The sequence below is a fragment of the Neofelis nebulosa genome, chromosome 10 (genome assembly GCF_028018385.1).
Source record: "Neofelis nebulosa isolate mNeoNeb1 chromosome 10, mNeoNeb1.pri, whole genome shotgun sequence".
NCBI lineage: Eukaryota > Metazoa > Chordata > Mammalia > Carnivora > Felidae > Neofelis > Neofelis nebulosa.
The window spans coordinates 1,701,733-1,725,901 of NC_080791.1; the positions used below are offsets into that span (position 1 = coordinate 1,701,733).

Consider the following 24,169-nt stretch of genomic DNA (forward strand, 5'->3'; position numbering starts at 1 on the left):
TATAGCATCATTATTTATAACAGGCAAATTATGGAAGCAGCCCAAGTGTCCATGGATAGATGAATGAATAAAGAAGATGCAGGGTGTTTGTGTGGGGGGCGGGGGGTGCCATTGAATATTACTCAGCCATAAAAAAGAATTCTTGCCATTTTCAACAACGTGGATGGAGCTAGAGAGCATTATGCTAAGTGAAATAAGCCAGAGAAAGACAAATGGGATATGATTTCACTCATGTGGAATTAAGAAACAAAACAAACGAGCAAAGGTATTTTAAAAAGAGAGGAAGAGACAAGCCAGGAAACAGGCTCTATATTAACTCTCAGGAACACAATGAAGGTTCCTACGGGTCGGAAAGGGTATTGGTGGGGGGGATGGGGAAACAGGTAACAGGGATTAAGGAGTGCACCTGCTGTGAGGACCACTGAGTGATGTATGGAATTGTTCAATCATTACATTGTACACCTGAAACTAATATAACACTGTATGTTTACTATATTGGAATTAAAATTTTAAAAAGAATTCCATTGCATTTCTGTACACTGATAATGAAGCAGCCAAAAGCAAAAATAAGAAACCGATCCCGTTTACATTTGCAGCCCATAATAAGATAACTAAGAATAAATGTAACCCAAGAGGTAGAAGACTTACACTCTGAAAACATCAAACATTGATGAAAGAAACTGAAGACGACACAAAGCAACCAACACAGTCCATGCACATGGGTGGGAAGAGCAAAATGTTGTTAAAATGTGTGTACTGTCCAAAGCAATTTACATATTTAATGCAATCCCTAACAACATATCAACAACATTTTTCATGGAACTAGAATAAACAATCCTAAAATACATATAAAACCAGAAAACAAAAAAGCCATACAATCTGAAAAACAAAACTGGAGGTATCACAATTCCAGACCTAATGGTATGTTGCAAAACTATAGTAATCAATACCATATGGTCCTGTCACAACAATAGACATATTGATCAATGGCACAGAACAGCAGGCCCCAAAGTAAAACCACATTTACATGGTCAGTTAATTTATGACAAAGGAGCCAAGAATATGCAACGGGAAGAAATCTCTTCAACAAATGGTGTTGGGAAAACTGGACAGCAAGATGCAAAAGAATGAAAGTGGACCATTGTCTTACACCGTACACAAAAATAAACTCAAAATGGGTTAAAGACATAAATGTGAGACGGGAAACCATGAAAATCATGGAAGAGAACACAGGCAGCAATTTTCCTGACCTTGGTCACTACAGTTACTTACTAGGTTTGTCTCTTGAGCCAAGGGAAACAAAAGCAAAAATAAAGTATCGGGACTACATCAAAATAAAAAGCTTCTTTCTGCACAACAAAGGAAACCACCAGCACAACTGAAAGACAGCCTACTGAATGGGAGAAGATATTTGCAAATGACATATCCAATAAAGGGTTAGTATCCAAAATATATAAAGAACTTGTACCACTCAACACACACAAAAATCCAATTAAAAAACGGGCAGAAAACATAACAGACATTTCTCCAAAGGAGACATACAGATGACCAACAGACATTTGAAAAGATGCTCACCATCACTCATCATCAGGGAAATACAAATCAAAACCACCGTCCGATATCCCTTCACATCTGTCAGAATGGCAAAAATAAAAAACACAAGAAACAGCAAGTGGTGTTAAGGATATGGAGAAAAAGTCTTATGCCCTGCTGGCAGGAATGGAAGTTGATACAGCTACTGTGGAAGACAGTAAGGAAGTTCCTTAAAAATTTAAAAATAGAACTACTTTGGAATCTAGTAATTGCACTACTGGGTATTTACCCAAAGAATATGAAGACTGTCTAAGTGAAATAAGTCATACAGAGAAAGACAGATACCATATGTTTTCACTCCTGTGTGGATCCTGAGAAACTTAACAGAAGACCATGGGGGCAGGGAAGGAAAAAAAAAAAAAAAAGAAAACTCTAATGCAAAAAGATACATGCACCCCAGTGTTGTCTACAGTAGCCAAGATATGGAAGCAACACAAATGTCCATCGATAGGTGACTGGATAAAGACGTGGAGTACACACACACACTGGAATATTACTCACCAGTAAAAATGAACAAAATCCTGCCATTTGCAAGGACACGGATGGAACATGAGAATACAATACTTAAAGTGAAATAAGCAAGTCAGAGAAGGACAAATACCATATGATCTCATTCATATGTAGAATTTAAGAAACAAAACAAACGAACAAAGAAAAAAAGAAAAACCAAAAAACATTCTTAACTATAGAGAACAAACTGGCACTTAATAGAAGGAAGGTCAGTGCAAGAATGGGTGAGACAGGTCACAGGGAGTTAGATTACACTTATCTTGATGAGCACTGAGTAACAAGTAATATATAGAACTGTGGAATCACTATACTGTATATTTGAAACTTATGTAACACTCTAGGTTAACTATGCTGCAATTAAAAATAAATAAATTTAAAAAGAAAATCCCATTTACAATTGCACCAAAAATAATAAAATACATAGGAATAAACTTAAATAAGGAGGTGAAAGACCTATAGTCTACAAACTGTATAACATTAAGTAAACCGAAGATGACATAATTTGAAACATATTCCATTCCTGGGGCGCCTGGGTGGCGCAGTCGGTTGAGCGTCCGACTTCAGCCAGGTCACGATCTCGCGGTCCGTGAGTTCGAGCCCCGCATCAGGCTCTGGGCTGATGGCTCGGAGCCTGGAGCCTGTTTCCCATTCTGTGTCTCCCTCTCTCTCTGCCCCTCCCCCGTTCATGCTCTGTCTCTCTCTGTCCCAAAAAAAAAAAAAAAAAAAAAAAAGTTGAAAAAAAAAAAAACATATTCCATTCCTAATGTGTGAAATGTGTAAAAGTATTGTTAAATGTGCATCTTACTGAAAGGATTCAATGCAGTCCTTATTAAAATACCAACATTTTTCACCTATCTAGAATAAATAGTACTAAAATTTGTGTGGAACCACAGCAGACTCCGAACGGCTGAAGCTCTGTCGAGAAAGAACAAGTCTGGAGGCATCACAATCCCAGATTTCAAAGTATAATATGAATCTTTAGTAATCACAACAGTATGGTACCGGCCCCAAAATAGACACATAGATCAATGGAACAGATTAGAGAACCAGAAATAAACCCGTGCTTATACGGTCAGGGAATAGACAGCAAGAGAAGCAGTAATGCACAATGTGGCAAAAACATCTCTTCAACAAATGGTGCTGCGAAAACGGGACAGCGACATGCAGAAGAATGAACCTGGACCACCTTCTTACACAGCACACAAAAATAAACTCAAAACAGATCAAAGACCTAAATGTGAGACAAACCATAAAACTCCTAGCAGCAAATACAGGCAGTAATTTCTTTGACATCAGCTGTTGAAACATTTTTCTAGATGTGTCTTATGAGGCTAGGGAAACAAAAGCAAATTATGCCAGAAATAAAAAGCTTTTGCATGGTGAAAGAAACCTCTACCAAATGAAAAGGTGGTCTACTAAATGATACATCCAATAAGTATATGAAGAATATATGAAGAATTTATTCAATTCCAGAGCAAAAGAAACAAATAATCCCATTGAAGATGGGCAGAAGACATGAACAGACATTTCTCCAGACATCCAGATGGCCAACAGACACGTGAAAAGATGCTCAACATCACCCACCCTCAGGGAAATCCAAGTCAACACTATGAAGAGGTATCACCTCATACCTGTCAGGATGGCTAAAGCCAACAACACACAAAACAACACGTGCTGGCAAGGATGTGGAGAAGTTGTTAGTCTCAAGCACTGCTGGTACGAATGTAAGTTGATGCAGTCACTGTGGAAGACAGTATGGGGCTTCCTGAAAGTAGTAAGAATGGAACTACCCTACGATCCAGTAATTCATCTACTGGGTATGAAAACACCAATTCAAAAAAGGTACATGCACCCCTATGTTCATTGCAGCATTATGTACAACAGCCAAGATTATGGATGCAACCAAGCGTTCATCCACAGACAAATAAATAGAGAAGATGTGTATGGTATACAACGGAGTATTAGTCATAAAAAAGAATGACATCTTGCCATTTGTGACAACATGGATGGACCTATAGGGTATAATGCTAATTTCAAGAAGTCAGAGAAAGACAAAGGCCATATGATTTCACATCTATGAGGAATCTAAAAAATAAAAGACACATGTAAATACAAAACAGAAACAGACCCAAAACTACAGAGAACAAACAGGGCTGTCAGAGGGCGGGGGGTGGAGGGAGGGGGAGGTGCAGGCTTGCAGTTATTGGATGAATACATCACGGGAATGACAGGCACAGCACAGGGAATGTAGTCAGCGGAGTTTGCATGGGGACAGGGGCAGCCACACTGTGGTGACCCACTGGAACGTATAGACTTGTCCAATCACATGCTGTACCCCTGACACTGATGAAACACGGCCTGTCAGCTACACTTCACTAAAAAATGAAGGAAGGCTGAGACCACATATGACAAGGCATATAACCACTCCCGGGGTTCACAGCACGTATGGCCAGCAGGGTTTAGAACAGGACTGTGGTAAGGTGTGACGCAAGTCAGTCTGGCTTTAAGAGGATGGATGTGGTCACAGCATGGAACACACAACCCCTTTCATCACAGGCCTGCGGGTCTGGTCAGTTAGCAGTTTTCCTGGTTGGCTGGTGAAGTAACTGGCCATCCGGTGAATTAAGTGATTGTTCATGAGCCCCACAATGGGAGTGCTAGTGTCAACTATAACAATTAGCATTTATTTGTACTGATTACTTGCCAGGCACGTATGTGTGAAATACAGAATATGTAGGCCTTCCAAGAAAGTCTGAGATAGGATTTTCATCTCCATCGTAAGCAAAATGGAAGCTTCAAAGATTGTGCATTGTGACCTGGACAGCGTGCTAAGCCATCAGGCAGTTAACGTTCAACCCGGGGCGCTGTCTACTTCTCGGGCCCAGGCCCAGACTGCTGAGCGGCATGAGCCCACACGGCCCCACTGTGCAGCTCATGGCCATCGGACCTGTGAGTGATTTTTCTGTGGTTACTATGGCCGACAACTGAGAACAGTAGTTATGATGTGAGAAAATTATATCAAGTTCAGATCTCAGTATCCACGAATAAAATCTAGGGGGAGACATCCCTGCCTGCTGACATGGATCTCATCTGCTTTCAGACAAGAGCAGATTTGAGGAGCTGTATCAGAAACCACAGGACTCAAACTCTCCAACTTCTGTTTTGACAGAAGCAATACTTTGTCGAAGAAAAAAAAATTTAGGGCAGCTGTAGATTTTTTAAAATGTTTTACAGAATTTAGGGGGGAAAGAACATTAACATTTAGTGCATTTTTACTAGGAGAGGAGGAGCCAGCATAAAATGAAAGGAAGCGTCACATCAATTTACATAAGCCAGTAAAAAAATTTACTTTTTCATTTACTCTTAAAGTTACTCTATGGCAGGGGTGCCTGGGTGGCTCAGTCAGTTCAGTGTCCGACTTCAGCTCAGTTCATGATTTCGTGGTTCGTGAGTTCGAGCCCCACATTGGGCTCTGTGCTAATAACTCGGAGCCTGGAGCCTGCTTCAGATTCTGTGTCTCCCTCTCTCTCTGCCCCTCCTCCACTCACACTCTTTCTCTCTCTCTCAAAAATAAATAAACATTAAAAAAATGTTTTTAAAAGCTAGTTTATGGCAGAGGTCTACAGTCCTCTGATAAACTCAGAGGAGATAAGCAGTTCAAAACTTTGGTGACTCTGGGGCGCCTGGGTGGCGCAGTCGGTTAAGCGTCCGACTTCAGCCAGGTCACGATCTCGCGGTCCGTGAGTTCGAGCCCCGCGTCAGGCTCTGGGCTGATGGCTCGGAGCCTGGAGCCTGTTTCCGATTCTGTGTCTCCCTCTCTCTCTGCCCCTCCCCCGTTCATGCTCTGTCTCTCTCTGTCCCAAAAATAAATAAAAAATGTTGAAAAAAAAATTAAAAAAAAAAAAAAAAAAAAAAAAACTTTGGTGACTCTTCCTCTTTGGATCAGAAGGTTCCTTCCCAGTTGTTTCCACCTTATCTGCCCCCTGACAGCCCTGGGTAGCTCCATTCCTGCAGGAGTGTGGCCAGCCCTGCTATGAAGCACACGGCCCCTCTGCTGTCTCTAGAACATTTTAGATTGCCAGAGTTTGTTATGTTCCAGCATGCAGCACCAGCTGAAGGGTAAGAGCAAGAGATTCTCCCGATTTTACTGGGGGAGGGGCTCTACCATTCTTCTGTTATAAAGGTAATGCACTTTGCCAATTAATGATAGAATTAGGAATTCTCAAGAGGAATTATAAATAAAATACACATGAAGCTCTTTTCCTTGTTTTCCTATGCACATGATCTGTGTGCACTAAGGTGACGCTGTTCATTTACACACTCACTCATGCACAGTGTCATTTACACACTCATTCACAATGCAGATTCTTAACATTGCTGCAGTTCTAGCTCAGGAGTTCGGGTTGAAATAATCTACATGCAAAGTGGGATTATCTGAGGGGGTTTTACCCGAAAAAATACTTGCTTTCTCTAAAGCATTTCCCAAAACTGTTGTATACGACGTTATTCCATGGTTCTCAAGAAACCCTATTCAGTGCAAATTTAATAAACACAGTGTTGTCTGCTTGCCCTTGAAGATTCATTACATATTTGAGAATATCAGCAGATACCACCACAGACAGTTCAACTTCAGAAACAGCCTTCCTAGGGACTAAAACGGGATTCTGTGCACTGCTCACAAAAACAGTCTTTGTATTAGTTTTATATAAAAATATCACCTTGTGTGTCAGTAGATGTATGCTCAAAGCTCTGTCTTGTATGCACCCTGGTTTAAAATAATAAATATTAATATATTTTCTATGTGATGTTTTTCTCTGTTAGGGACTTGCTGTGAAAACTGTATTATTAGCATTATATTATTGAAATATATGAAGAAAGTATTTCTCTGTCAAAGTACATTTTAGTCTTGACCAAACAGCATCTTTCATGGTGCTCACTGCTGGCAAGTTGTCCGTTTCCTGTTTTGAAATATTGTTCTGAAGTTAGATCACTAAATCGTGCCACTTTCATGTACATTAAAGCTGATTTTCTAGTATCTTCTTTTCTAAAAAAGAAAAAAAAAGATGTTTTAAAATAAGTTAGTTGGGTTTATGCATCAGCTGATGAGAAATATTATAAAACCCTGGCTCAGTGGTAAACGATGCAACTCTTGACCTCAGGGTTGGGGGTTTGAGCCCCACATTGGTCATGGAGATTACTTAAAAACAAAATATTTACAAAAAAAAAAAGAAAATATAATAAAACATATTAGCCAAATACTTAAAACGTAATCAACCTAGATCATTTTGTTTTCTGGTGTTTTCTCATTTTGTTGTTTTCTTTGGTTTGTTGGTGAAGTTGTTTGCTCATATCTTCATTTGCCTTTTGTGAAACGAATTGTCTTACTTCAAATACCAGCCTGCTGCCTGCTGTTCGTAACACATGCACACTTCTGACTTACTCTCCGGAGCTCAGAAAGGAGTATGAAATCCAAATTTTAGCCTCATTATGGAACTGAAAAAGTGGACCAGATTCTATTTTAATAAAGTAGGATATATGAGGATATTAACCACTTTAAGAACAACATACAGGTTTTTAATTACTAAATTTTAGTAATGTCAAACTGCTTTGTGTTCATGGCCTGTAACATTGTAAGGCTTCCTAATGAGTCTTCTTGTTTGCATTCGTTTGTGTGTTTGTTAATAGCACTCAGCGAGTTTATTAATAGTATTTAGTACAATTTTAGTTTCGTGCAAATGTTTCTTACCTAAGCTTGTCTGTTACTAGAAACATATTAAAGTGGGATTTGGGTCATAAGGATTTGATTCAGCTAAACGATATCGACGGGGCTTCTGTCTGCACAAGGTACTGTGCTAACAGCGGAAATGCCAAAGGACTTAGCTGTGCTCCTGTGACCTGAGAGCAAGTCCATTTCGCTTCTTCACAGGTTCTAATGATTACCAGGAAAGAGAGGTTGAGAAATGACCGGCAAAGTTGTAGGAAGCAACAGTGGGCCTGGGTGAGACACGTGACGGGGCTCAGGAAATGCTTGCCCTGATGAGCACTGAGAGCTGCTCACAGTCGTCAACTCCTATCGTGCACAGGAAGGAGAACGCTGTGTGCCACATACACTTGAATAAAAAATGCCAGCAAACAAGTACGACAAAGAACTTAGGAGACAACAGTGCTGCTTTGCTTTGAAAACACGGTACAAGGGCGCCCGGTGGCTCTGTCGGTTACGTGTCCGACTCTTGAGTTCCCCTCGGGAGTCCTGATGTCATGGTTCATAAGTTTGAGTCCTACGTTGCGCTCTGCACTGAGAGTGCACAGACGGCTGGGGACTCTCTCTCTCTCTCTCTCCTCCTTCCCGTGTGTGTGCGTGCTTGCTCTTTCTCTCTCAAACAATTAAAAAGAAAAAACAAAACAAAACACTGTAGGTTTTGGTAGCAAGATTTGTACCCCCACGTTACAACAAAAACCAAGCAAGAGTGGAAGGATTTGGAAATATATCCAAAAACTAGAAAATCAATAGTGAACATGCAAAATATCAACTCTGCATTACTGTTAAGTCCTAATTTAAAGACAAAATCACTTGGCATCACAGCTAAGAGGAAGGACTAGCATGGTGACGTTTCAGTATGCCGTTTCTATTTTCATGTCTCCCATCAAAGTGATGGCCAGCAAAGCAAGTGTCAGGTGACAGAGATAATTTAAGACCCTTCTGAGGTCTGTAAACAGGTATTCATAGATGTAGATCATTTCATCCCAAGAATATACAGTGTGTGTGTGCTCTCTGCTGAGGGATGTGACAGTACAGGCCTGCACTAGGTTACTAGATTCAGGAGTGGCTACGGAGTCGTGAAAATTACAGAAGCTTCTGGAACCTGAAGCTCTGCCATGGAAGCAGAATTGGAGAAGAGGGAAGAGCTTAGGCACCAGCTGATAATGGTGAAAATTCTCTCAGCTCCAAATCCTGTATTTTCTCTGAGGTGCAAGTGAGGATTCATTTTCTTCCTTAATCTTTGTAAGTTTAACATATCTCAGAGTAATATATTATTTTGATTTTCCAAAATACTCATTTTCCCAAAAGTTACAGTCTGTATGTTTGATGAATATAGTGTTTCCTAAGCTGAATTTTAAGCTTCAAAGATTATTTTTCTCTTTATTTGGCTATATACTAAAATGCTTAGGCTCTATAATTCTAAGCATGACATTAGCATATAAAATGCTGTTAAGTGAAATGGATAAAAACCGACAGAATCACCAATACAAAAAGAGAAAAATGAGATGCAGGGCAGATGGTCTCTTTATGTATCGGGGCAATGATTTTCCATAGAGAATGGGTTTTGTTCTGTGCAAATCAGGTTAAGATTTAGGCAAGTTACAAGTGAATGAGCTTTCAAAGGGACTTAACTGATATAGATCAAGTACCAGAAGAGGCAGAGGTTGAGGCAGCATCTGTGTAAGCGGGAGGCAGGGGGCATATTGGAAAAGATAATCAAAATTTCATATAATGCCCTCTTATCCTTAAAAATAGAGTGTGTGTTGTAAATTTTTCCAGGTAGGAAAAAGTATTTTTGTTTCTCTCTGTCCTAACACCGTTCACGACATGTAGTAGAAGCTAAAAAGCTGTGTTTTTTGTTTGTTTGTTTGTTTGTTTTTGTCTGGTTCATCTGAGAATTGGTAGGGAGTAAAAAAAAATGATTTGTATATGTAGCCCAAAGAATTAGAGATATGTGGATAAATGCTTTATATTTGAATTATTTCATGTACCGTTGAGTCCTTTCAACATCCTATTAGGTGGACAAGTACCCTTGAGAAATAGAGAAACTGGTCGTCAGAGGGGCCAGGTACTCCAGAGCCTGAAGCCAATTCCTTTTCCATCGTCCTGTGTCTTCTCTTCTGAAAGCGACGAAAGAACACAGTGCCCTGGTGCCAGTGTTCATGTGGCAGACCTTTCTCCGGCTGACTGCGGCTCCTTACCACGGTGCAGCCTCCCTGGGTTTCCCATTCTCCATGTGTCAAATTCTAGAATGAGTCCAGCTTTTCCCCTTAAGTCTCATTTCAAGTCTAAGAAGTAATCATTAGTGGAATAAAATTGTATATCAACTCAAAAAGCACATTAATCCAAAATTGGAATTGGAAATTCCATGAACTCGTGATATTTCTCTTTAGAAAATATGTGCTGCTAAGCCCCCATCACAGAATAATCCTAGAGGGGGGTGAGAAGGCGTTCCCATGTCACAATCCCTGGCGCCACTTCCCATTAAAGGAATCTCAAGGATCCTCACAATCACGACTCATCGAATTTCTGAGACAGCAGATGTACAAGATGGGCTATCACCCACTGACATACCAGAAAGCAAGAAAACTGAAGATGACCTGACACATAGCAAAAAACAAACAATAAATACTCAAGAGCCAATTTAAAGAACTCCCCCTGTGCAGAGATTGACAGTTTTAGTAGCAATGCGATAATAGCGGCACCGATGGAAACCCACCAGGTGTGCTGAAATCCACCAATTCGCCGTAATACTTTTAAGGAAGGAGGAGATCATTAATCACCTTTACAGCATACTAGGGAACAAATTTACTTGGAAAGCACATAAACAGAGGGAACTTAGGGGCATTTCTTCGGCCTTTTCTAAGTGAATGATGCCTCATGATGATCCAAAGATTGGTAATGGGACTTTCTCCTTGTATATCCCTGTCTGCCTAGAAGTGAAGAAGGGTTAGTGGAATTAGATTCCTGTTGTGTGATTCTGGTGTGATAGAATCTCGTGGCTCCTCATATCTAAAGAGAGACCCAAATACTGCGTGCCTACTTGTGAAAGCATACAGTGCCACCTTTGCAGGGTTTGTGCCAAAAATTCAATCTGAATCCAAACTCACCTCCGGATCCAGTTCCCAGGAATCCAGGGAATGGAAGAACGTGATGCCATGGGAATGGAACCAACCAGGGTGTGGTTTCTTCAGCAAATAAACTTCAAGGAAAACAGGAGCAAAAACCTATAAATTTAGGAGAACTAAGAGACCTATCAACAAACTGCAGCATGTGGGCTTTATTTGAATTATGGTTCCAGCAACAACAAAAACTTAGAACTAGGTGGATAATGGAGAGAAGAGGACATTAAGGAAGTACTGTTGGGAGAGGATCTGAGATGGTGACATGGGAAAAGACCCTGACTCCCCTCCTTCACAGACACACATGGAGTCAACACCGATGCACCGGGCCAACCGAGCAACGTCTCTGCAGGACAGAGGATAGAAGGACCATGGAGAGAAGAGCAGGGGGGACCAAGCCCCATCCCCACCACCATCCACACCTGGAGGGCCAGCCCTGAGAGATGCTGAGCAGATTGGTCTACCCTGGGGCACAGGAACGAGAGCCATCATTTGATAGGGCAGCTATGGTTTAAAGGATCCAGGCCTGCAGTGTCTGCCTAATAGCAGGAGATGCGTGGACCTCTCTTGTGGACTGGGGGGAGGGTAGCTGGCTGGAGCCACTGTAACGTTCCCCTTCCACATTGACAGCACAGATGGGCACAGGCTATGGGGGCCCTGGCTAGCCAGCTGCTGTAGCGAGTCCCAGATCCCCAGCCTCCACCAGCCCCAGCCGTCCCAAGATGGCCCTACCATGGCACACAACAGGACATGCTCTGACAGCACCCATCATGGCTCCAGATGTCTTGCCAAGGTACACAGGTACCCACTTCAGCTCCGCATGAGTCAGCAGGCAACCCTTGTGTGAGACACCCTGGGGTCTTCCAGCCCCTCCCTGCTTCAGCAGCACCTGCCCTGCCAGGAGCCCCCAGCCAGGTTACCTTCAGCTCCAGCCGTCCCATCAGGGGGATACTGGTGAGACATGCCCCAGGACCCCAGGCTACAGTCCACCTCCACATAGTCCACCAGAGCCACCAGGTACATGCAGTCTACCCACGGAACATGCCCACAGAGGCCTTTCTTTGAAGACTTCTAAAAGCTTTCCATGTAACCCATAGGAAGTCAGACAAAATGAGGCGACAGAGGAATACATTTCAAATGAAAGAAGACATATCTGCAAGAAGAACTAAATAATCACAAAGCTGGTGTGAAGGTTCAAAGAGCTAGTGAACTCAATCACATATAGAAAATTAGTTAAGGGATTCACAAAATAGATGAAACAGCGCGTGTCCTTTGGGAGTGCGCGTGAACTGGAGCAACCATCAAGCTGATACAGAACGCTCTCTGCATGTGTTGTTTCAACCCAGAACGTGGATCGTGTGACTCATCGATGAGACCCGGAAGATGAACGCGATGCCACCGCAGCCCCCCTCTCAGCTTCAGCACCTGTCCCTGCACAGAATCCAGGTCTGGCCCACAGTGCCACGTTCAGGTACCTTTTTCATCTGGGCCCGTGGGGGTCCCCCTCTCAGCCTTGGCTCTCTGGTGACTTTCCCCCCATGCCGGGCAGGAGGGCACGTTTGCCACAGGTGGACTTCTGGAGATGGTGGGCCTCAGGGCCACCGCAGCCCCACAGTGTGAGGGGCTCACCATGACGCTTTCTAAGTGATGACGTCCCTTCATCATCTCGTTTGCATAGCCGAGACCAGAGAGCCCAGATGGCAGTATGTTTAGGGAGTTCTCCAACTCACAGTCACCGGAGACCAAAATCTATAGTAAAAAGACAAAACACACACCGAGGAAGAACTCCAGCCTAACACTAAAGAATGCCATCAGTCCCGCAAGAGGACAGCCCTGGGGGCAACAGAGAATGACAAAAACAACCAGCACATAATTAACAAAATGGCAGTAATCTGGGCCCCTGGGTGGCTGATTTGATTGAGCGTCCAGTTCCTGACCGCATCTCAGGTCATGATCTCACATCACAGTTCATGCGTTCAAGCCCTACATCGGGCTCAGTGCCAATAACCTGGCCCCTGCTCAGGATTCTCCCCCGAGCCCACCCCCCCTTCACCTCTGCCCCTCCCCTGCTCTCGCTCTCTCTCTGCCCCTCCCTCACTTAACTACCCTTGCCCTGCTCATGCTGCTCTCTAAATAAGTCAACCAATTTAAAAATAAAAGCACATTTGTAAATGATTGTTACAGCTGGATCATGGGGTTTATGATGCTAGTGTTAAAACATTTCCTAATAAATCTTATTATTTGGGAGAGTTTTCTTTGCTTCTCTACTGCTCTGCTTCAAAATAGTATATTGCCATATTTTAAAACAAAGTCATTCTTTTTTGCAGGGTGCATACGGTCCCTATTCCCCTGATGAGTGCATATCTTTGCCTGTTTACACGAGTGCTGAGAGGGATCGTGTGGTGACCAACATTGACGTTCCGTGTGGGGGCAGCCCGGACCGGTGGATTCAGTGTGGAGCTGCTTTGTTTCTAAAAAATCAGTAGAATCTAACGACAGTAAAAGCTGTATTAGCAAAAAAAGAAACATTTGCTACTTTAAACTTTGAATAAGTATGTGGCCAGTCTGCATTTAAAATGTTCAAAAAATTATCATATAGCTAAGTACCTTTTGTTACTGATCTCCTTGGGTTGTGTAGTGGGTCATGACAGACCACGCAACTTTTAAGCAATAGTTTAATGGAGTTAATGTTAAATGGAGTATTCCCTTCATAACATTAAATATTTTTGTGAAGCAGTTGAGGTTTCCAGGTGCTCAAAAATTTATGTATGTAAGAGGTTGAAAATGGTGTACTTAAGGAATCGGTAATTAATTCTTTGGCTGTTTTTTGTATCCTAATTTGTGTTAATAAAATAGAAGACCAGTTTTTCATTTAAACACTTAAAAATATATTCTATTTTAGTTAAAATACACAGCATCTCAGAGTAATCCAGAAGAAATGGGGCACGACGGCGGAGAGGGCAGGAGGAAAATTTTATAAATGGACTAAGTAAACAATGAGAAGTTACAATTTCTCACGTATGTGGCCGTTTACCAGCTGCTTCTATGAAACAGGAAAATTCTACAATGTCTGGAAGCTTAAATAAATATATTTTATGGTGTAATCTTTGAGTTTCTGAGTGATTTGAATTGAATTCAGAAATGTTAACTACTTTTTTTCTATCACCGTGTGTATGGTCAGATCAGGAGAACAGCCCCAGGATGTCAACAGTGAGCTCACACCAAAGGACGAAGGGAGACGAGGACTGTGAAGGTGGAAGCGCCACAGCTGAGGCTGGGCTGCAGGGAGCCCCCGGGCAGAGCCAAGCCCACGCGGCGGCGGGGCCTCCCAGAGCCTGGCTCCCACCTGCTGGAGGAGCTCTGCCCGCCTGGTGGGGGGGTGTCATCCAGGGGTTTCCGGTTTCCTGTGACTGCTGCAGCAGGGACCCTTTGGGGACAGGCGAGCCCCCCTGGCGCCCCTAGAAGCACCCTCTCTAACAGAGAAGCAGGATGAGCCTTCCCACTCCTCCATGGTGTTGGAGATCCCAGCCAGCACAACACAGAGGTGAAGGGGCAAAGGCACCCGGAGGAAAGTGCGTTCAGCGAGAAGACAGTGGGCTGCAAGCACTTCCTGCCACCAGCCCTGCAAACACATGCACACAGAAATCAGTTTCAAGAGCAGAAACTGAACCTGCCTTAACATGTTTCCAACCAAATATTGTTCAGAGGTTTGATTTTTCTGAGGCTTTCTACTGTCCTTCCAGAAACAGGTGTGGGGATGGAAGTGAGAAAAGGCAACGGACCCCTGCAGTCGCCCCCGATGGTTTCTCCCATTTGACCCGCATGAGCCTCATTCAGTGTGGTTGGCATGACATGTGGGCTCTGTGTTTCCCATCCTCCTCCTCGGGAAAGTGTGCCCACAGACGAGTCCTGGGAGGAAGGCTGCACAAGGCCCTGGGGACACGGCCTTGGGGACACAGAGCCACACTCCGAAGCACCTGAAACCCAGGAGATCACCCCTTGGGCTCCTCGTCATGTTGGCATTGGGGAGCAGGAAGTGCACGGCCCATGCCCCCTGGTTTCTGCCACTTGCTTACGTCCGAACTCAACACATGTTTATTCAGTCAATGGTTAAAGCTGCTTCCGGACACCTTAACCGTCAGATCTGTCTCCAGATTGTTTTAGATCGTGCCCCCAAATCAAAACCATCCTCAGAGACTGTTGTCCATCGCTAGACACAGCTGAACACTCTCCAGAATTCCCAAGGACATCACAGAGATTCCTTCCAAAACATCTGAGTCACTTAGGGCAGCATCATTGTCCCTGTGTGTTCGCTGTGAAAACACAACTACTTTCCCTGGAGCCCTTGAATAAAAAAACTTTGGAAATTAAAAGGATGTTGGAGATGGTCTGGTTGAATTTTTATCTTATTCTTTATCGTCATACCTTCGTAAATGCTTCACCAACCCTTGCACAGGAGGGAAATTAATTCTCAAAGTTTCATGAAAGAGATGAATTTTGTGCTGGACAATCACGAATCTACATTATAAGGAGCAGAGCATATTCCTGCGAGGGTCCAGAAGCTCCAGCCAGTTCCCTGCCTTAGTGTATCTGGAGCCTTTCCAGATGGCAAGACTGAAAACTTCCCAGTGGATAAATGAACATACTCAAATACTTAAGTGGTTGCTGGAAAGACAAGAAAAAACCAAAGCAGAGGGGGTTGGGGAGGAGAGTCAAGGCCTCCTAGCTATTCCCTACCTGGAGACACGCCGGTCAATGTTTGGTGTTTACAAAATGGAAGAATGAGTATCAACCAGAGTATTATGCTGCAACCATTACCCATTCTGATTATTCTGTGCCCGATTTGTCTTCTCCTCTTTTCCAGTTCCTGAGAACCACCGCTAAAGGGATCAAGTCAATAGAAGAAGGTCCAAAGGTAAAAGCAGAGATAAGGAATTGTACCTTGGCAGACAGCTACAACCAGACATGCAATACCCACATTTAAGATCTCTACACAGGAGGGAAGTGGTTGGTCAATGGAACTTTCACCGAAGCCTGTTTCCAGCCATGCGTTTATCTGCAGAGTGGCTAGAATCCCGAACTATAGGGCCAGGCTCCCAGTCTTTACTTGCCCTGTCACTTCTACCAAAACCCTGATGCCTCAGAGCTTAGATTTTGTGTCTGTGAAATGTGGGTTGTTGTGCACATCAGGAAGTCTGACTTAAATAGCCAGTGAACTGTCCTGTGAGAACACAGCAGGGACTAGAACTTAAATTCAAGGTACCATCTGTCTTCTTGGGACTGGATGTGAATTTAAAAACGCTAAGATAAAACATAAATCACAATTTTATACAAAACGTGAATTCACTGTTGAGACAAGTTAAGCTGGGAATGACGTGATTGTAATATCTCCCACTTTTACATGATCTGATTTATGTGTGATTACACATCTAGTGTTAAAGGCCCTCATTGTTTGCACAAGATGAACCACAGATGCCTGTCTTTCATAGAATTTTGTTCAAAACCCAGACTGTGTGTGGTCACCACATAACAGTAGTGACACGTAAGTCTCAGTTAGTACTGACCACATGTGAGGCTCTGCTCCAGACAGCCAGCCAGATGCTATATTCATGGTGATGCCTGTTTCACTAGCGACAACAATGACACAGTTCAGGTGAGTCACTCAGCTAGTAAACCCTAACGCAGCAGAGAGGAAACCCTCAGTTTCCCCTCCGTGAGGAAGGAACAGCAAAGCTGGATCCTCTGGCATGTATTGTCCCGGAGGCAGGGCGCTGAAAGGAGGGAACCTGGGCCGATCAGTTCCTCATCTTGACAAATGTTTGCTACAGAAATGAATCGACAGAGTCAGTCAAAATACTCATTACGGGACATATTTTCATTGAAAAGTCACCTCTGAGATAAAACTCAGGGGGAGGCTATGGGGGGGGGGGGGTACTTTCCTTGGTGAACCCAGCTACGAGCCTGAGCTCCCCTTTCTGCCACACGGAGCGCCCTCTGCGCGCACAGGGCTATTCTGGGTCACAAGTATAGAGTGGTGTTTACTATTTCTGCAACTTTTCTGTAAGCTTAGAATTATTTCCAAAGAAAAAATGTAAAAACATAGCTCTTCAACTCCATCCCACAGAACGCAACCTCCTCTTTGTCTCTGGCTGATTTCCACTATGTCACCAGCTCCGCAGCTCCTGGGAGGGTGTGATTCCAACTTTAAGACAACCTTACCGGGTTTATCCCAGACAGAACCACAGGATCTTCTTACTGCAAACGAGCTCCTTACATTTTGGACAAGGGCTTTACAAAATACGGGGCGGTGGGGGGGGGGGGGGGGGGCGGGGGGGCGGGGAGAAGAAAAGCCAAAAGAAAATGAAATAAATACATACAATCTTTAAAAAAAAAGAAAAAGAAAAAGAAACATACTTAGAAAACATAGGTCTCAGACCCAAAGAAGAAGAAGGAAAGAAACATGCTTAGAAAACATAGGTCTCAGACCCAAAGCATTGACATGATTTTCTTCAGTCACGACCACCTAAGCAGTCCAACTCAACAAGGACGTTTCAATCATAACATACAAAGTTTGGAAATACTACACAATTGAAGCACCAATTTAAAAAATACTCTGAAAGTTTCAACTGTTTCTGTCCAGAAGAAAAAAAAAATGGTAAGAAATTTATCTTAGCGTTAGCTGCAGTGGAAACAATGTCTGTAAGATCAAGTTAAAATCCCTATTATTTTAGCACCTAATACAGGTGTTGCGGCTGGAACGTTGTCGTTCCTGGGTTGTCCTCCAGGGACACGATCTGGTAAGGCCTTAGGCAGAATAACACCACTAGATGTTTTTATTGCAAATACAACTTAGAATACCCCTTATTCCTTAATGTTCAGTTGGAAAGCAGTGAGCACTGATGAGGATCCTAGGATGCTACGTGAGGAGACGGGAGGGACTTGGAGAAAGTCAGCATGACATAAAGGGATCCAGACTGTACTGGAGCAAGAACCATGCTGGACGTGGTCAGACACCAGAGTTAGTGATGTGCCAGGCAGACTGCAAGAAGAAAGAGGAAACGGAGAGGAAGCATCTGTCCACGGCAGGGAGGAAGGACACCGATGACGAGGTGACATCTGAGTCCGTGAAAGTCTGCCGTGTGGATATAGTGGAGTGTGTGTTGGGATGGGGAGTGCTGGGGCAGTGGGGATGGGGAGTGCTGGGGCAGTGGGGATGGGGAGTGCTGGGGCAGTGGGGATGGGCACACGGCATTCCAGCACCTACGAAGTGGGAGGCATGAGAGTCACACTGCGTGTCCCCTTGTGAGATACTTTCTGAGAGTCCCTCAGTCTGCATGAGACCCCTTGTACCTTGTCCTACGTGTGTGATTTATTGTAGTTATCACTGTGGTAACTAAATATTTGTGTATCTGTTGGCTTACAACGGGCTTATCCCCCCGACTCAAAACCCCATGAGAACCAGTATTTGCTGTTGTCAGTGCCCTTCTGCCCTCATGGCTGGAGCAGGGTAGGGTATAATATATATTTGTGGAATGGCTCAAACGTGAGTGAATGAACGCATGAATGAATGAATGACGTGTTCCAGAAGGACAAAAGGTCCAAGAAGGAAGAAGGAGCCCTGATGTGTGGCAGCGGTGTTAGGGACAAGGACGAGGAATAAACAGATTTGGAAGGTATTTTAAGGAAGAAGTAACAACACCTGACGACTGCAGGAAGCTCATGTTTCTAGCCTGGGTGGCAGGTGCCATTTCTGTCTGAGAGCAGAGAGGAGGACCAACAGGTCCCAGGGTGTAGGTGACTCTTCAGGAAACCGGTGTAAGAGAAGCCACAGAAAGACACAGACCCCTAAATACAGACTGCTAGTGGCCAGAGGGATGGGGCTGAGGGGGGCGGGGGGGAAGAGGGGGCGAAACAAGCTTCCAGTGATGGAATGGGTAGGTCACAGGGACGAGGGGCACAGGGACCATAGTCAACGGTGACTGCACAGCGCTGTTACTGTGCTGTACTGTTACTGTGGGGGTAGGCGGTGTTACGCCCTGGTGAGCACGGCACCGGCATAACGAGCTTGTCTGGTTACCAGTTGTGCCTTTGATGAGCATGTGAGTGTCACATGGTGTGTCCACTACACTCAGGACAAGAAGAGTGAGAAGCAGCAGAGGGGGCGGGGAGAACAGGACAGTCTGTTGCTCGGGCTTTTGCTTCCAGGCTCAGACAGACCCCGTGCTTCCGTGCGAGGTGAGAGTCCCGGCCCAGCCCAGACCGCTGCCTCTCCGGGCAGGATACCTGGGAGTCTGGCTTTCACTGAATGTCTTGGGTTATTTTCACGACCGTCGCTGCTGCGGTAGAGGTATCCCAGACCCCCAGGCAGAGCGTTGTCAGGGAAGATGCAGGTAAGATTTCCAGCCCCACAGAAACCCTGAAGAAAATCCAGAGGGCAGGCTGACCACAGGATTCTGCAGTGGGGAATGACTGGAGTCCTTGGGGGAGGGGAGGGGAGGGGGAGGGGGAGGGGGAGTTTCATACACCGCGTGTAAATGCTAGATTGCTTTCTAGGTCACAATCTCCCTTTTTTTCTGAAGAAAGATACGGGAGGGTGAAAATTGGAGACTTAAAAATCTAAGCTTTTGTGCTTTTTCCAAATTTCATTTATTTAATTCCTCCTGTATTGTGTCCCACTCTCCCCTGGGAAATGTCACGCCCCTTTCTTCCAGCCATTTACTTAAACCTCTTAGGGTAACCTTAAAAACCAACTTTCACAATTCTTTTTCTTCCTCCTTTTAGTTCAAAGATAAGAATTTCTTGAAGGTTATGAATGCCACCAGCTGTTTTGATACTGTTGTCTCTTTATTGTCTTTCTTCTGGGACCAAGGGATCAATTTTAAGTTTCTAAGTTTTCCGAGCATTGTTGTAAGTTTTCTTCAGTTACACTCCTGATAAATTTCTCCCATTTGTCCCGTGTTCTCCTTTAGGAAACCCGATTCATCTTGGGCTGCTCCTTCATGTACCATCTTCCATAAGTTTATCACCCTCTCCCAAAGTGTCAATTCTATTATTTCCTCTGCAGTCTGTGTATGTTTACAGAGTCTGTCCTCTGTCCCATTAATCTGGTGTTGAAACAAATTCCACGACGCACGGTTCCAATGAGGACTTGTTTATTGGGGAACCTGGGCTGATCTATTCTCGTTTCTGATCTGTGCTTCTGGCTTCTGTCCCCCTGACAACAGGTGACAGGGATTTCCATCAGATGAAATGTTTCCTCCTCCTCTTTCCTGAGAAAACGCCGCCCCACCCCGTACAACTGGGGCAGATGTGGGTTTGGTCGCATGAACACCTCCTTCTGGCAGCCAGCGTGTTTGCTTACGCTTCGTATCAGGATCCTGATGACCCAGGGGGCCTGGCCAGGGCCCCTGATGTGCAGGTGGGAGGACAGAGCATGGTGAGGGTGTCCTGGCATCAGCTCGCCGCCCCCCCACCCCACCCAGGGATGCAGGCTTGGCCGCACCCCTGCGGGAAGCAGCCCCTCTTTCTTATGGTCAGAGGTGCTGTGACCCGCCCAGTGCCAGTAGAGCCTCTGGCCGGCTACATGCAGGGCGGCTTGAAGACCATCCCAGTCATTTCCTTTTGGTAGAAGATGACACATTGGAGCTCAGGCGTCCTTCCAAGGTCTGTGGCAGATCAGTGACCGGAGATAGTGGCTGAGAGTCCTTCTTTTCTGACTCCCTTTGTCGACCCAGAGGTCAGTCCTGGACTTCCTGGTGGATTTTAGATCACAGCAGCTTTGAGGGCCACTGGTTTTCGCTAGGGTCATATGTTTGAAGGAATATGAGGAGCAAAGGGGAAAATACCAGCCGTTTTGTCAAGTCCGCTTGACGTCGGCCCTGAGGATGGAGCTGGGTCACATGGTCGTGACGGCTCGTGTCTCATCTGTGGCCAGGAGCCACGTGACAGCCGACCACTCACACAGGTGATCCAGCCTTTATCCTTCTTTACGTGCTCCTGTCGAAACGCCATCACTCGTGGGGGAGGACTCTGCCCACTCAAGAGGGCACTAAGGGAAACTATCAAAAGACCGATTTGGTGAGGGAGGATCGGGGTTAGATTACTTTTACAACGTCTCAATGAATCAGGCTCCGCGTCCTTGTCCCTGCGTCTCTGCAATGGGGCTTTGCCGCAGCCCCCCCCATGGAGCCCCCTGGCCTCGTGACTTGCTTTGACGAAAGAATGCCACAGGTGAGGTCATGCATCTTCTGAAAGGAAGCCTTTTGAGAACTTGCGGCTTTCTTTTCTCCTCCTCTGGGTCTTTGCTGTCTTGAGAGTGGCCTGGCTGCCTGCCTTTCTCATGTAGAACAGGAGAGGTCAGAGACAGAAAGACCCCATGGAGAGTGAGTGTCAGCTCCTTAGGGGAACTGATGGAATCCAGCCCTGCCCCACTGCCTACACAGTGAAACCTCACCAGTGAACTCAGGTCTGGGCAGCAGGGCGACCCACAGAATTCGGAGACCCCATGGTCTTTGTTGTTTGAAGCGCGAAGCTCAGGGCTGAGAAACTGATGAAGGATTTAGCCTAGATGGTCCCAGGAAGCAGAGCCTGAGACCAATCTTTGCTTCTACTTTTCAGGGGCGCTGGGATGAGGGCACAGGGGTGAGGGAGGGCGGGAGGCTCCAGTCTCACGACCTCGGCACCAGCTTTAGGCTGCACCTGTTAGCATCACGACACTGGGCATTGCCAGTCACCCTGTGACTCTGGGCAACCCAGGCATTCAGACCAGAGCTCCGAAGTCACCAGTGGCTTGGGGATCGATGGTGCCAGAAGAGCAGGAAAATGGACAGTGACCTCAGGCATAAGGCTTGTTTTCCGGTGATAAAAACGTTGTGGTTGGCATTAGTGGTGATGGTTGCACCAGTTTGTGGTTGTAGGAAGACCCATTGAACTGTTTACTTTAAGTGGCTGAATCTCGTGGTTTGCATATTACATAGGACTCTAACAGTTCAAAATGCATCACGGACGTTTCACAGGTCGTTACTGACAAAGTCGTGCATTGTAGGTGCAAAATAACATCCTAGAGTCTGCATCTGCTGAAATTTATTGTAGCATTCTTAGGTGAATGGAACACAGGTTTTTTCCCAGTGTTTTTCTGCTACTAACAACACTGCTTCAGTAAATATTATTGTGGGTGTATGCTTGTACTTCTCCGTGCTAGATAACGCCTAAAATTGTTGCACCAAATTACCTGTACCTATTTAATTTTAAGAGATGCTGCCGGGTTAATTTATGAAAAGAAAAGAGCAATTCACCCTTATAGAAATAGTAAACGAGACCATTCACTTCTTGCCCGGGATGGAATCAATCTTTTTAACTGTGGCAAATATGGAGGGAACAGCAATGACTCATTATGCTTTAATTTCCATTAAAAGACAGTGAGATTAAACACATTTTCTTCTGTTTATTAGACCTTTCCATTTTCTATTTGTATACATTTCCTCTCTCACATTTTACCAGGTTTCATTAGATTTTCCTTTGCATCTTTTTAATAACTTGAAGAGCCTCCTGATTTTGTGCTATTAATCCTTTACCTGCCATATTTTTCCAACTTTTTTCTCATTCTGTCTTTATCTTTCAGCATAATAAATGCTTATTGTTGGAGATTTAAAATAAACAAATGCAATAACCTAACCAGGTTTACCTGTAGACTGTACCCTTGTTGTTATGACAACCTGGGTTGAAATTTCAAATAAAAAGTGAAAATTTCTTCTTTTTCCACTTTATTTCCTACCACACTTTTGAAAACATTAGATAATAGAAAAAAAAATAACACTGTACTTTAACCGGAATTAAGATAAAAACTTTTTAAAAATCAAGGGGAAAAATCTGGTTTTGATTTTGCTCAGGAGTCTATGCCAGATGGAAAATTTCAATTTTTAGGAGATAAACTATCAATATTTTCTTTTGTAACTTCTGGGTTTTCCATCTATCTTAAAAATTTGGATTAAATATCTAATTATGAAAAATGAAACTAAAACATAATATAATCTTTCTATTAATACAACCTTGGGGGTTGAGGTAGAGCGAGAAGGTAGTTTCTGTCTATGACACAGAATGGATGTCTAATTCTTAATTTTTCCAGACAGCGTTCTCCTTGAGCCAGTAGGAGTAAATTCAGCTTTGGCATATTAACAGGTTTTGCTGGGGTTGCTGGAGGAGAAGGCACTCAGCATTGCAAAATGCAAGCATCTAGCCCCAGTCTCCACTTTGGTCAGTCTTCTGGCTGCATTTGACTCACTCAGCATTCCCGTCTCTTGTTATCCTCTTGGCCTCAGGGGTAGCGAGAGACTCCTGGCTTTTGTCCCACCTCCTGGCCCTTCGATTCTGTCAATGTATCTTCTCCTCTCAGACTCTCAAAGTACCAAGCTTAGCTCTGCAATGGCCTCTGTAGCTGATGAACATCAAATTTATACCCTTCTTCTCAATTCCAGATGCATATTTAATGTTTACTCCACATCTGCCTCAAACATTTAGGAGTCCTCTCCATTCGAAAGTGAGCTGTCGATTGTGACTGCCCTCCCCAGCCCCCTCTCCTCCTTTCTGTTGTCCATATTCCAGAAATACACCCCCAGTCACCCAGTGGTTCGGCCAAAACCCCGGGAATCAATCCTGAATCCATTCCTCCTCTCAAATCCCACATCCAATCTAGAATCAAGTTGGTTGCTCTGCCTTGGAAATACGCTGAGAATCCAGCAATTTCTCGCTGCCTCCAGCAGGTGGCTCCAGCCATGATCCACCTCCAATGTCTCTTTACCTCCCAGAACGTTGGAACAGACCCCCACCTGGGCTCTTGCATTTCTACTCTATTCCCATCAGGCTACTTGCCACATGGCAGACATAGTGATGGATTCGTTTACAAAAGAGGCGAATCTCCTCAAACCACCCCAGAGATTTCCCAACCCACCCAGAGTAACTGCCAGCAAAACACATTTTCTGACCCTGGGAAACTGAGGCTTGAGACATACTGGTGGTACAGGATAATACAGAGATCCATTGCCAAACAGTGTCTTCAGGCGGGATTCTCAACCTTGGCTCTGGGACGGGAGCTCGTCCCAGGTCATACAGCTAAGAATAACGGAGCCAGAATCTGACCCCCAGGTGTCTGCTTTCAAAGCCTGAATCATTTGGTCACATTGTGACA

General features: G+C 44.4%; 1 protein-coding gene across 7 annotated transcripts in view; it reads left to right on the forward strand.

The window, feature by feature from the left end:
- The window catches only part of DYNC2H1 (dynein cytoplasmic 2 heavy chain 1), a 339,313-nt gene extending 325,223 nt beyond the window's left edge, over positions 1-14,090 (forward strand). For all 7 annotated transcript variants that reach the window (XM_058686519.1, XM_058686520.1, XM_058686521.1 and 4 more), the window contains one exon: positions 13,314-14,090. In XM_058686519.1, coding sequence (XP_058542502.1) covers positions 13,314-13,472 — 159 coding nt within the window. In that variant the 3' untranslated portion in view covers positions 13,473-14,090. The remainder of the gene's footprint in view (positions 1-13,313) is intronic.
- The last annotated feature ends 10,079 nt before the right edge of the window (positions 14,091-24,169 follow it).